The sequence below is a fragment of the Ranitomeya imitator genome, unplaced genomic scaffold (assembly GCF_032444005.1).
Source record: "Ranitomeya imitator isolate aRanImi1 unplaced genomic scaffold, aRanImi1.pri SCAFFOLD_321, whole genome shotgun sequence".
Lineage (NCBI taxonomy): Eukaryota > Metazoa > Chordata > Amphibia > Anura > Dendrobatidae > Ranitomeya > Ranitomeya imitator.
Window position 1 is genome coordinate 91,578 of NW_027194723.1, and position 13,463 is coordinate 105,040.

Sequence of the window (13,463 nt, forward strand, 5' to 3'; positions counted from 1 at the left end):
GACCTGTAACTTCTTCTTTAAGAGTCTCCTCTTTCCTCCACTCATTACCTGTAGTAATGGCACCTGTTTAAACTTGTTATCAGTATAAAAAGACACCTGTGCACACCCTCAAACAGTCTGACTCCAAACTCCACTATGGTGAAGACCAAAGAGCTGTCAAAGGACACCAGAAACAAAATTGTAGCCCTGCACCAGGCTGGGAAGACTGAATCTGCAATAGCCAACCAGCTTGGAGTGAAGAAATCAACAGTGGGAGCAATAATTAGAAAATGGAAGACATACAAGACTACTGATATTCTCCCTCGATCTGGGGCTCCACGCAAAATCCCACCCCGTGGGGTCAGAATTATCACAAGAACGGTGAGCAAAAATCCCAGAACCACGCGGGGGGACCTAGTGAATGAACTGCAGAGAGCTGGGACCAATGTAACAAGGCCTACCATAAGTAACACACTACGCCACCATGGACTCAGATCCTGCAGTGCCAGACGTGTCCCACTGCTTAAGCCAGTACATGTCCGGGCCCGTCTGAAGTTTGCGAGAGAGCATTTGGATGATCCAGAGGAGTTTTGGGAGAATGTCCTATGGTCTGATGAAACCAAACTGGAACTGTTTGGTAGAAACACAACTTGTCGTGTTTGGAGGAAAAAGAATACTGAGTTGCATCCATCAAACACCATACCTACTGTAAAGCATGGTGGTGGAAACATCATGCTTTGGGGCTGTTTCTCTGCAAAGGGGCCAGGACGACTGATCCGGGTACATGAAAGAATGAATGGGGCCATGTATCGTGAGATTTTGAGTGCAAACCTCCTTCCATCAGCAAGGGCATTGAAGATTAAACGTGGCTGGGTCTTTCAACATGACAATGATCCAAAGCACACCACCAGGGCAACGAAGGAGTGGCTTCGTAAGAAGCATTTCAAGGTCCTGGAGTGGCCTAGCCAGTCTCCAGATCTCAACCCTATAGAAAACCTTTGGAGGGAGTTGAAAGTCCGTGTTGCCAAGCGAAAAGCCAAAAACATCACTGCTCTAGAGGAGATCTGCATGGAGGAATGGGCCAACATACCAACAACAGTGTGTGGCAACCTTGTGAAGACTTACAGAAAACGTTTGACCTCTGTCATTGCCAACAAAGGATATATTACAAAGTATTGAGATGAAATTTTGTTTCTGACCAAATACTTATTTTCCACCATAATATGCAAAAAAAAATGATAAAAAAACAGACAATGTGATTTTCTGGATTTTTTTTCTCAGTTTGTCTCCCATAGTTGAGGTCTACCTATGATGTAAATTACAGACGCCTCTCATCTTTTTAAGTGATGGAACTTGCACTATTGCTGACTGACTAAATACTTTTTTGCCCCACTGTACTTTAGATTTTCCTATTATTTTGTATTGTACGGCTTCTGACCTGGTCATACGAAGTCTTCAGCGTGTGTTGGCCAAGATCTGGTATGAATACTCATGTCTACGTTCCTCTGGTACCATTCGCTCCCGCTTCTGTCTCCGGCCTTGTTATTCTGGCTGTCTCTTGGTCACAGTCTCTCTCTGTTGGGAACTAATCTGCTTACTGTACCCTGGGAATTCCCTTGGTGCAGAGGCTAAACCTCCTTTTTGGGGTTAACAAGCATTTTGCAGGCTCTTTGACAAGGTAATTATCAGCAGTGACACATTTTCTTGTGCAGGAAAAATTGTGCCATGGAAACAAGAGCCGTGTGGTCCCGCATACTGTAACAGTAATATGTGGCGATAGAGAACGCACGCCGTCTGATTAGCAGAACTTTAACTGTAAAATTTTCTCACAAAAGAGTTGTGTCCATTTTGATTTATAGTTTTAATTTAAGAGTATTCCCTAGGTTAATTTATTTAATTGAATCAGTAATTGTATTGCCAGGGCTGGGACAGTCATGTAATTAATACATTGTCTATGGGACTCTCGCTAAGCAGAACTGAATTCTCTCACGGGTTCTAAAGGAACTTGTATTCATCAGCCCTGAATGGGAATGTATAGATAGGATTTACGTCACTCTGTCTAAAAATAGGTGCCAGGATAGAATACCCCTCCATATACTCAGTGAAGAAAGAATTTAAGAAAATCCTATGGGCGTCGAATCTCTATTTCCCACAGAGCTGTTACATGCAGTGTATGCAATCTGTCTGAAGAAGGCACTGTGGGGGGCCATTATACCATTATACTGTATGGAGCACTATGTGGGAGGATATTGCTGTGTGGAGCAATGTGTGGGACCATTATACTGTATGGAACATTATCTGGGGCCATTATACTGTATGGAACACTATCGGGGGCCATTATACTGTATGGATCACATTTTGTGGCCATTACACTGTATGGAGCACTATGTGGGAGGATTTTGCTGTGTGGATCAATATGTGGAACCATTTTACTGTATAGAAGGCAATGCAGGGCCCTGTTATACTATATGGACTATTGTATGGGGCCCATTATACTGTATGGGGCACTTTTTGTGGCCATTATACTGTATGGATGACTGTGGGGCTCATTATACTGTATGGGGCACTTTTTGTGGCCATCGTACTGTATGGACGACTGTGGGGCCCACTATACTGTATGGGGCAATTTTTGTGGCCATTATACTGTATGGACGACTATGTGGGCCCATTATACTGTATGGTTGGCTGCATGGGGATTACAGTTAGAGAATCATACTGTGATGAGGGTCACCATTCTTTGGCAGGGATATTGAGAGAGGGGAGTACAGTGGGGTCATCATACTGCGTGTGGAGGGTACTGTGGAGGAATTCACTGTGGGGGTATCATACTGTGTTTGGGGCACTTTTTGTTTGCATATTACTTTACTATCTATCAAGGTTATTATACTTTATTTCGTATTTAAATTAGGCGATTGGGCGATATGCTTTTTACTACTTTTACTTAACGTATTATATTATTCCAGTATTTTATTCCAAGATCTATTGGTTAAAATGTATTTTGTTCATGGGACAACCCCTATAAGCTTGTTTCCAAATGAAAAAGCTCATTGTTATATTTGATGATAAGGAAACACTTTCTCAGTTGTAGACATTTTGTTAATAAATATCAAGATTGGTCTGTGACTTTGTCCAAACTTTTCATTTTGGCTCTCTGTATTTGAGTTTGACATCCCTGCTGTAAAGTGAGCATAAATCACACCCCGACACAGTCCACACACCCCGACTATGCAACACGTTGCCACCACTCATCAAACACATGGGGTGATTAGTCCCCAAAATATGCTACTGCCAATCAGAAAGGGTCACACACTCTCTGAAAGGCTGTGGATTCTTATAACATACAAGGGTCAAACTTATTAAAGGTTTAAGCTTAAATATAAAAAATACAGTTCTTATAAGAAAAGAGATAAAAAGATAAAAATAAAACAGCACACAAATATGTGAAACAGTTATAAAATAAAAAGTTAGAAATAAACAGAAAATACCTAGTTGTTCTTCTGTTTCCTTGTGGGGGAGGCAAAAATGAATCATGATCACAATCAGCATAAGCAGACCCTCACATGTGAACACCTTCCTATTGTGTCACCCATCTACTATATAATTGTCTAAGGGTCACTTCCGTCTTTCTGTCTGTCCTTCTGTCTGTCACGGATATTCATTGGTCGCGGTCTCTGTCTGTCATGGAATCCAAGTCCCTGATTGATCTCGCCAGCTGCCTGTCATGGCTGCTGCAACCAATCAGCAACGGCCACAGTCCGATTAATCCCTCCCCTGCAGTCAGCGCCCGGCGCTCACTCCATACTCCCCGCAGTCTCCGCTCACACAGGGTTAATGCCAGCGGTAACGGACCGCGTTATGCCGCGGGTAACTCACTCCGTTACCGCCGCTATTAACCCTGTGTGACCAAGTTTTTACTATTGATGCTGCCTATGCAGCGTCAATAGTAAAAACATCTAATGTTAAAAATAATTTAAAAAAATGAAAAGTCATTATATACTCACCTTTCGCGACGCTCCGGTGACCGCTCCATGCAAGCGGCAGGTTTCGGTGCCAAGGATGGTATGGGAGAAGGACCTGCCATGACGTCACGGTCTTGTGACCGCAACGTCATCACTGGCCCTGCGCGCCTGCGCGAGAAGGACCTGCCATGACGTCACGGTCATGTGACCACGACGTCCTCACAGGTCCTGCGCGCCTGCGCGTAAGGACCTGCCATGACGTCACGGTTATGTGACCGAACTACAAGGGGCCCTCGGAAGGTGAGTATATGTTTATTTTTTATTTTTTAACCTGTGACATACGTGGCTGGGCAATATACTACGTGACTGGCCAATATACTACGTGGCTGGCCAATATACTACGTGGCTCTGTGCTGTATACTATGTCGCTGTGCAATATACTATGTGGCTCTGTGCTGTATACTACGTTGCTGTGCAATATACTATGTGGCTCTGTGCTGTATACTACGTCACTGGACAATATACTACGTCACTGGGCAACATACTACGTCACTGGGCAACATACTACGTCACTGGGCAATATACTACGTTACTGGGCAATATACTACGTGACTGGGCAATATACTACGTGACTGGGCAATATACTACGTGCCTGGGCAATATACTACGTGACTGGGCAATATACTACGTAACTGGGCAATATACTATGTGCCTGGGCAATATACTACGTCACTGGGCAATATATTACGTGGCTGGGCAATATACTACGTGGCTGGGCAATATACTACGTGGCTGGGCAATATACTACGTCACTGGGCAATATACTACGTCACTGGGCAATATACTACGTGACTGGGCAATATACTACGTGGCTGGGCAATATACTACCTCACTGGGCAATATACTACGTAACTGGGCAATATACTACGTGGGCTGTGCAATATACTACGTGGCTGGGCAATATACTACGTGGCTGGGCAATATACTACGTGACTGGGCAATATACTAAGTAACTGGGCAATATACTACGTGACTGGGCAATATACTACGTGACTGGGCAATATACTACGTGCCTGGGCAATATGCTACATCACTGGGCAATATACTACGTAACTGGGGGGAACGGGGGAAAAAATTCAAAGTGCCGTGAAAATGCAAAAAAAAAGTGCAATCCCACAATGGTTTTTTGTTTTGCTGTTTTACCATCCAAAGTTTCTTTTAAAAAAAGTCGCCATTTTCCAAGACTGGTAGCGTCTCCATTTTTCGTGATCTGGGGCTGGGTAAGGACTTATTTTTTGCTCGCCAAAATGATGTTTTTATTGATACCATTTTGGTGTAGATACATTATTGCATTTTAATGCAATGTTGTGGCGACCAAAAAGATGTAATTCTGACGTTTTGACTTTTTTTCTCGCTACGCCGTATAGTGATCAGGTTAATTCTTTTTACGTATTGATAGATCGGGCGATTCTGAACGTGGTGATACCAAATATGTGTATATTTTATTATTCTTTTATTTTGAATGGGGCATTTGGAGGGTGATTTGAACTTTTTCGATTTTTTTATTTTTTTAAATATTTAAAAAAAAAAAATTTTTACTTGCTTCGGTAGCCTCTAGGGAGACTAGAAGCTGTGATCATCCAATCGTTTATGCTACACAGAGCAGGGCTTCATGCATTTAAAGGGAATCTGTCACCCCTGGGACATATATGACCTATTAATATGGGCATACAGGTAATAGAAATGTTACACTGGTCCTATCTGTCTGCCTGAATGCAGAGCCCACTGACATTCATGGGAGGGATGTGGTGTAACAGTAAGGACAGGGGGCAGGGACTTCTTCCAGGCACCGAACGCCCCGGAGCCTGAAAGAAATCTTTACAAAAAGACAGAATATAACATTTCTAAGCAACAAGACCATTAATATGAGGCATACAGGTAGGACTAGTGTAACATTTCTATTACCTGTATGCCCATATTAATAGGGCATGTACATCTCGAGGGGTGACAGATGCCTGACAGGGACATAATATAATCGCTTTACAAAGTGTGCTGATTATGTCTGTAAACTGCTGTGGAATATGATGGTGCTATGTAAGTAAGTAAAATAAATAAAGTTAGAAAAGGTAAAAAAAAAAAAGAGCCACAAATTTGATAAGGGGAATGGAGAATGTTGCTTATGAGTAAAGAATAAACTCCTTTAGTCATAAGATGAAAAATTTAAGGGGGAACATAGCGTAATTAAGTTGTAGAAGTACATAAATGGACCATAAAAAATATGATCATAAGCTGCTTCATATAAAACTCTTATCAATAGGCAAGTGAACGCTTCTGTCTGGAGAAAGACAAGTTCAATCTCCAGAGGATACAGGGTTTCTCTACAGTGAGAACTATTAATCTGTGTAATAGGCGCCTCTGAGGTGGGTCACAGCGGGAATCATTGATGGGATTAAGAAAAAAAGGCTTAAATAATAGAAACATTTATGGAAATGTGTAAAGTTCTTTTCTGAATGGTCCAGTGGATCCACAATTGGGATCAGGAGAGAAAGATGAGCTCTTTGGGGGCGGACTGGGTCATTTCTTGTGGTTCTGCATGTGCCCCTTCCCTTTGTGCTTTCCCGGCCCACAATTGAACTTGATGCACATTTGTCTTCTTTCTACCATTTTAGCTATGTGATTATGAAGACTTCTTGTAATTGACAGGTGGACAGAATTATAAAAGCTGGTGCAAGTATTCTGATGCCAATTCTTATTGGAGAAGGAAAAAGGACGTCTCTGGGTACAGCCACTGACTACGCCTATTTCAAGTACTTCCAGGTAGCTAATCTCTGCTTTTTTGACTACTAGATACACACAAGTTTACACTCCACTAAAAAAAGCAAAAACAGACATTTCTTCCAAATAAAAGGAAAGCATATGGAGCCATTAATAGCACTTTCATGGTCTAAGGACATTCTTGGTGTACTGGGAGAAGAAGGTGTTAATAGTTTATTCCATTGTACCCTAAAGTAGAAGCAAAGGTTTAGGGTATGTTAGACTGGTATATATATATATTGTTCCCTAGCGGCCTTGTACAGATTGAGTGTAGAAGCCTGGTTGTCTGTTGGTTTCCTAACTCCTGCACTGGCTCTATGGCTCTAGCAATGTGTCCTGTCATAAAGATGAACGCTGTGTGTGCACATCACATTCTGCTGCCGCTCTACACTGATCATACACTGTGTGCACATCACATTCTGCTGCCTCTCTACACTGATCATACACTGTGTGCACATCACATTCTGCTGCCTCTCTACACTGATCATACACTGTGTGCACATCACATTCTGCTGCCGCTCTACACTGATCATACACTGTGTGCACATCACATTCTGCTGCCGCTCTAAACTGATCATACACTGTGTGCACATCACATTCTGCTGCCGCTCTAAACTGATCATACACTGTGTGCACATCACATTCTGCTGCCGCTCTACACTGATCATACACTGTGTGCACATCACATTCTGCTGTCGCTCTACACTGATCATACACTGTGTGCACATCACATTCTGCTGCCGCTCTACACTGGTCATACACTGTGTGCACATCACATTCTGCTGCCGCTCTACACTGGTCTTACACTGTGTGCACATCACATTCTACTGCTGCTCTACACTGATCATACACTGTGTGCACATCACATTCTGCTGCCGCTCTACACTGATCATACACTGTGTGCACATCACATTCTACTGCCGCTCTACACTGATCATACACTGTGTGCTCATCACATTCTACTGCTGCTCTACACTGATCATACACTGTGTGCACATCACATTCTACTGCTGCTCTACACTGATCATACACTGTGTGCACATCACATTCTGCTGTCGCTCTACACTCTGATCATACACTGTGTGCACATCACATTCTGCTGCCGCTCTACACTGATCATACACTGTGTACACATCACATTCTACTGCCTCTCTACACTGATCATACACTGTGTACACATCACATTCTACTGCCGCTCTACACTGATCATACACTGTGTGCACATCACATTCTGCTGCCGCTCTAAACTGATCATACACTGTGTGCACATCACATTCTGCTGCCGCTCTACACTGATCATACACTGTGTGCACATCACATTCTGCTGCCGCTCTACACTGATCATACACTGTGTGCACATCACATTCTGCTGCCGCTCTACACTGATCATACACTGTGTGCACATCACATTCTGCTGCCGCTCTACACTGATCATACACTGTGTGCACATCACATTCTGCTGCCGCTCTACACTGATCATACACTGTGTGCACATCACATTCTGCTGCCGCTCTAAACTGATCATACACTGTGTGCACATCACATTCTGCTGCCGCTCTACACTGATCATACACTGTGTGCACATCACATTCTGCTGCCGCTCTAAACTGATCATACACTGTGTACACATCACATTCTGCTGCCGCTCTACACTGATCATACACTGTGTGCACATCACATTCTGCTGCCGCTCTACACTGGTCTTACACTGTGTGCACATCACATTCTGCTGCCGCTCTACACTGATCATACACTGTGTGCACATCACATTCTGCTGCCGCTCTACACTGATCATACACTGTGTGCACATCACATTCTGCTGCCGCTCTACACTGGTCTTACACTGTGTGCACATCACATTCTGCTGCCGCTCTACACTGATCATACACTGTGTGCACATCACATTCTGCTGCCGCTCTACACTGATCATACACTGTGTGCACATCACATTCTGCTGCCGCTCTAAACTGATCATACACTGTGTGCACATCACATTCTGCTGCCGCTCTACACTGATCATACACTGTGTGCTCATCACATTCTGCTGCCGCTCTACACTGATCATACACTGTGTGCACATCACATTCTGCTGCCGCTCTAAACTGATCATACACTGTGTGCACATCACATTCTGCTGCTGCTCCAACTTTTTGGGCAGCTCCACCAGCAGCCTCCCAGATACTGATCAGAGGGGTGACTGTTCTCCTTTACTATAAATCTCCCATTTAAGAAGTGTCAACAAGTTCTTTATATGATCTAGGTGCGGTGAGGAAGGGGCCGAGTCATTATTCTTCCATCTTTAAGGTCTTTAGTAGCAGCCAAGCAGTGGAGACTTTGATGCTGTGATAGAGAATTGTCCTGCATAAAAATCATGGTTTTCTTGAGAGATGTAGACTTTTTCGTGCTTGAAGAAAGTGTCTTGTAAAAATGGCAGTAGGTTTGGGAGTTCATTTTGAGTCCGTCTTCAACCGGAAAAGGACCAACTAGCTCTTCTATAATAACACCAGCCCATAGCAGTCCCCACCTCCACCTTACTGGTGTCTGAGTCCTGGCAGTGAAGGTCTTTGCTCATTACTGATCCAGTTATGGCCCCATCAGTCTGGTCCATCAAGAGTCATTCTCATCTCATCAGTCCATAACGCCTTTGAAAAATTTGTCTTCAGATATTTCTTGGCCCAGTCTTGACGTTTCACCTTCTGTGTCTTGCTCAGTGATGGTCGGTTTCGGCCTCCTTACCTCGGCCATGTCTCTGAGTACTGAACACCTTGTACTTCTGGGCCTCTAGATCTGGAATATGGCAGCATTGGAGGATAATTGCTTCCTGGCCGCTTCATGATTGGTTCTTCTCAACAAAACTTTTGATGGTTCTGTGATCACAAACCGATATCTTAGCAATTTTAGGAGTGCTGCATCCATGTGTAAGACTCTTAACAATTTTTTACTTCTCAGAGTCAACTAATTCTCTTCTTTGTCCCATGTTGCCTGAGGAAAACAAGCTGCCTAATAATTCTGCACACCTAGATAAAGAGTGTTGGGTCTTTAGTAGTGATGGGCGAATGTGTTCATTACTCGAGATTTCCAAGCATGCTCGGGTGTTCTCCGAGTATTTCAGTGTGCTCGGCGATTATGTTTGTGTCCCCGCAGCTGCATGATTTGCATCTGCTAGACAACCTGAACACATGCAGGGATTGCCTATTTGTTCGGGAAACCCCACATATATTCAGGCTGTCTAGCAGCTGCAAATCATGCAGCTGCAGGGACTCAAACATAATCTCAGAGCACGTCCAAAATACTCGAACACCTGAGCATGCTCAGAAAACTCGAGAAACCAGCCCAATCGCTTATCACTAGTCCTTAGGCCGCACCTTCCTCAATACACAAATATACATCACCTTCATCCAATAAGCATTCAAGTTTATGCAGCTTAGAGAGGGAAAATCTGCATAAAAATGATGACAAAATAAATATACTTACTTGCCTAATAATTGTGCACAAGGCGTATTGCCGCACAAGTAAAGAGAAAACTATGGAGCAATGTATCACCGCACAGATCTCTGCATGAGTGCAATGTGCTCATCATGCTCAGCTTCCTGCTGCCCTGCAGTGATCGTCCGCATCAGTGTCAGGCGGGAGGAGGAAAAACATGCAGCTGAGGCCAAATTCAGATGTCATTGAGCCACAGCATGTCTACAAACTGTCCTCAGGTCTTCCGACTTGAACCCAACAACCTCTCGTATGCCCATAAGGTTGCTTGTTGAGCTTGGGTCTGGAGATACACAGAAAGTCCATACATAATGGTCCATAAACAAATTGGGACTTGTGAGCCTTGTTTCATAAGTCAAAAGTACTCATGCAATTAAGAAACTTTGTGATATATCTTAACAGAGATTGATTTAATTTTTACTTCCAATTCATGGGTGAACAATGTATTCAGTAAAGAGAGATTTTGCCATTACTGAGATAGTAGATGACAATTGGTGCTCATAACATTCTATGGAGGTGGGAGGAGCTAGAGGAAGTCAGACATTCTGCCGCAAGTTCTCCTGAATAGTCAGTTACAGTTCTCTATAGAACTTGATGAGCACCAAGTGTCATCTTCTCTCAGTAATGCAATAATCTGTATTCACTGAAGACAAATTTTCAGTCGGACTCCTCTCACCCAGCCAAACCAGATCTCATACTTTGCACTGACGATGGGCAGTACTCCGAAACACAGTGTCTGCAAATTGAGATTCTGGTTTGGCTATTATCCTAAGTCATGTGACAAAGCTCGTTAAAGGGTCGACATTGACGTTTAGGATTGCTACTTCTAATAGGTGGCGCTAGAGTTCTAGTTCTCTTCCTCTTCTAGTTCTCTTCCTCTCTCAAGAGAACATTTGCACCTATAAATTGAGAATTTGGAGACTCTCAAAGATCAGTCCAGGAGGAGAAAGAAGCAGATTTTCCTAGGAACATATATTACAAAATTTCAACTTATCAACAAGTACTATTGATTTAGGAAACAAAAATATTAAATGACGTTAGCTCTTTAAGCACATGGTCCGAGAGTTTGAGTCCTGCTGAGCCTCTTGACCACTGACTATAAGGCCGAGGTCACACTTTGAGAGTGCAATGCGAGAAACTCGCTCATCAATACCCGGCACTGCCGCCGGCACTAGGACCGGAGTGTGAGTCTGCATGTATTTCTATGCCGCTGAACGCTCTGGTCCCGAGTGCCGGGGATTGATGCGCGAGTTTCTCGCATTGCAGTCCCAAGTGTGACGCCGGCCTTAACGTTTTTTTAGTCCTAGTACTAGCCAGTGAGGGCGAATACAACATTATATTGGAATGAGCTAGTACAAGGTGAATTAGGTGCCCATGCTTTATGTAGGAACATGTTCTGTACATTGTATATAGGAAGAAATGATGATAATTAGTATTTTTTGTGAATGATACTCCAGGATCGTACATAGTGTATATGATATCTTGTATATTGCAGGATAAGCGGATCGCACACACACCGTACCATGCCTTGTCACCAGAGGAGCGGGACACGTACAACGCCCGGAAGCAGCTATTGGAGCACTTGGGAAAGCACACTCGGGAAGGAGTCATAGCGAAGGAGCAGGAGTGGGCGAAGGAAGGCCTCGTCCGTAAGCTGCACATTCTCATTACCGAGTGTCGTGGTGATGATACTAATAATCTAGTGCTGAGTCGCTATACACTGCTATATATCACTCACCATGCTGAGCCGAGAGAGTCCTGCATCAAGAAGAGAAAAAATCAGATTGGAAATAAGTGACAAATTCAGTTAATGTTCATCGCTGGGTTCAGTTTGGCCTAAAAAACTACCTGCACTATACTCACCTTCCCCGAGTCCACCGGTGAGTCTCCGCCGCTGCTCCCGGTGTGTCTCATTGGCTGTGGAACTAACATTATATCAACACCACAGCCACCAATCGGTGAGCTCAGCAGCTCTGAGAGTGTAAACAGAATGCACCAATCAGTGCCACTGAGCTCACTGATTGGCTACTGCTCTGTCAAAGTGATATCAGCCCCAAAGCCAATGCCAGACACCAGGAGCAGTGGCGAGACTCAACAATGGACTCGGGGGGAGGTGAAAACAGAGCAATTTGTTTTTATTCCGAACTGCATCCAGGGATGAACATTAAACTTAAGAGGTGAAAACGGTTGTCCCCTTTTAGATAAAGTGGTATTTTCATCTCCAAGATTCTATGCCATCTGTTTAATATAGTATAGTTCTTCTGATTTGCTATGTCACTTCATGTGCAGGATTTGCAGTGGCTTAAGGTATCCATGGTTATGACCACTAACAGCTAACCAAGTAACTGTCACTATATGATTAGTTGTAACCATGGATACCTAAGCTACTGCAACGCCCTGCACATAGGGTAAGGGACATAGGTTATCAAAATAACTATACTACTTTTCTAATAGGAGGTATTTGCTAATATTATTATTATTACACCTACTACATATTGGGATAGGATCTTGGAGATGGTAATGCCCCTTTAACTGACAATCTTTTTAACCCCTTAAGCTCCCAGCCAATTTTCATTTTTGCCCTTTTGTTATTTTCGCCACTTTTTCCAAGAGCCACACCTATTTTATTTTTTTTAGTGACATTGCTGTATGAAGGCACTTTTTTTTCTGGACAAGTGGTAGTATTGAATGACCCCATTTATTTTGCCATGTTGTGTATTGCAAAATGGGGAAAAAATACCAAGTGAGATGAAATTATGAAAAAAGTGCAATTCTGCCTTTTGGGTGTGGTTTTTACTGGACTTCACAACACGATTCCTCAGTAGGATTACTACAATACCAATTCTTTAATAGTTTTCTTTATAGTTAAGTGGTGAACAAAATGTTGGATTGTGTCACGATTTTCTGAGATCTGTAACTTCTTCATTTTTCTATCGATGGAACTGTACGGGAATTTGTTTTTCCCGTTTTATGAACTGTAGCGGGGTACATTGCATACAATGTTTTGATAGCTTTTCATTGCAGTGTTTTGGGAGAGGTTACAGTGGCCAAAAAAAGGCAATTTGGGCATTTTCTTTTCCTCACAATGTGTACCGTATGGGTTATATAATTTTATATTTTGATAGATTGGACTTTTATGGGCATGGCAATGTGCAATATTCAACTTTTTCTCTTTTTTTGTTTAAACAGATAAAAAATGGGTGATTCATTTTTTTTTATGTTTTAAAA

General features: G+C 43.0%; 1 protein-coding gene across 1 annotated transcript in view; it reads left to right on the top strand.

Annotated features, from left to right (window-relative positions):
- Positions 1-13,463, top strand: part of LOC138656307 (ankyrin repeat and MYND domain-containing protein 1-like) — a 97,638-nt gene that overhangs the window by 70,040 nt on the left and 14,135 nt on the right. The window contains exons 13-14 of the mRNA XM_069743672.1: positions 6,642-6,755; positions 11,731-11,884. Coding sequence (XP_069599773.1) covers positions 6,642-6,755; positions 11,731-11,884 — 268 coding nt within the window. The remainder of the gene's footprint in view (positions 1-6,641; positions 6,756-11,730; positions 11,885-13,463) is intronic.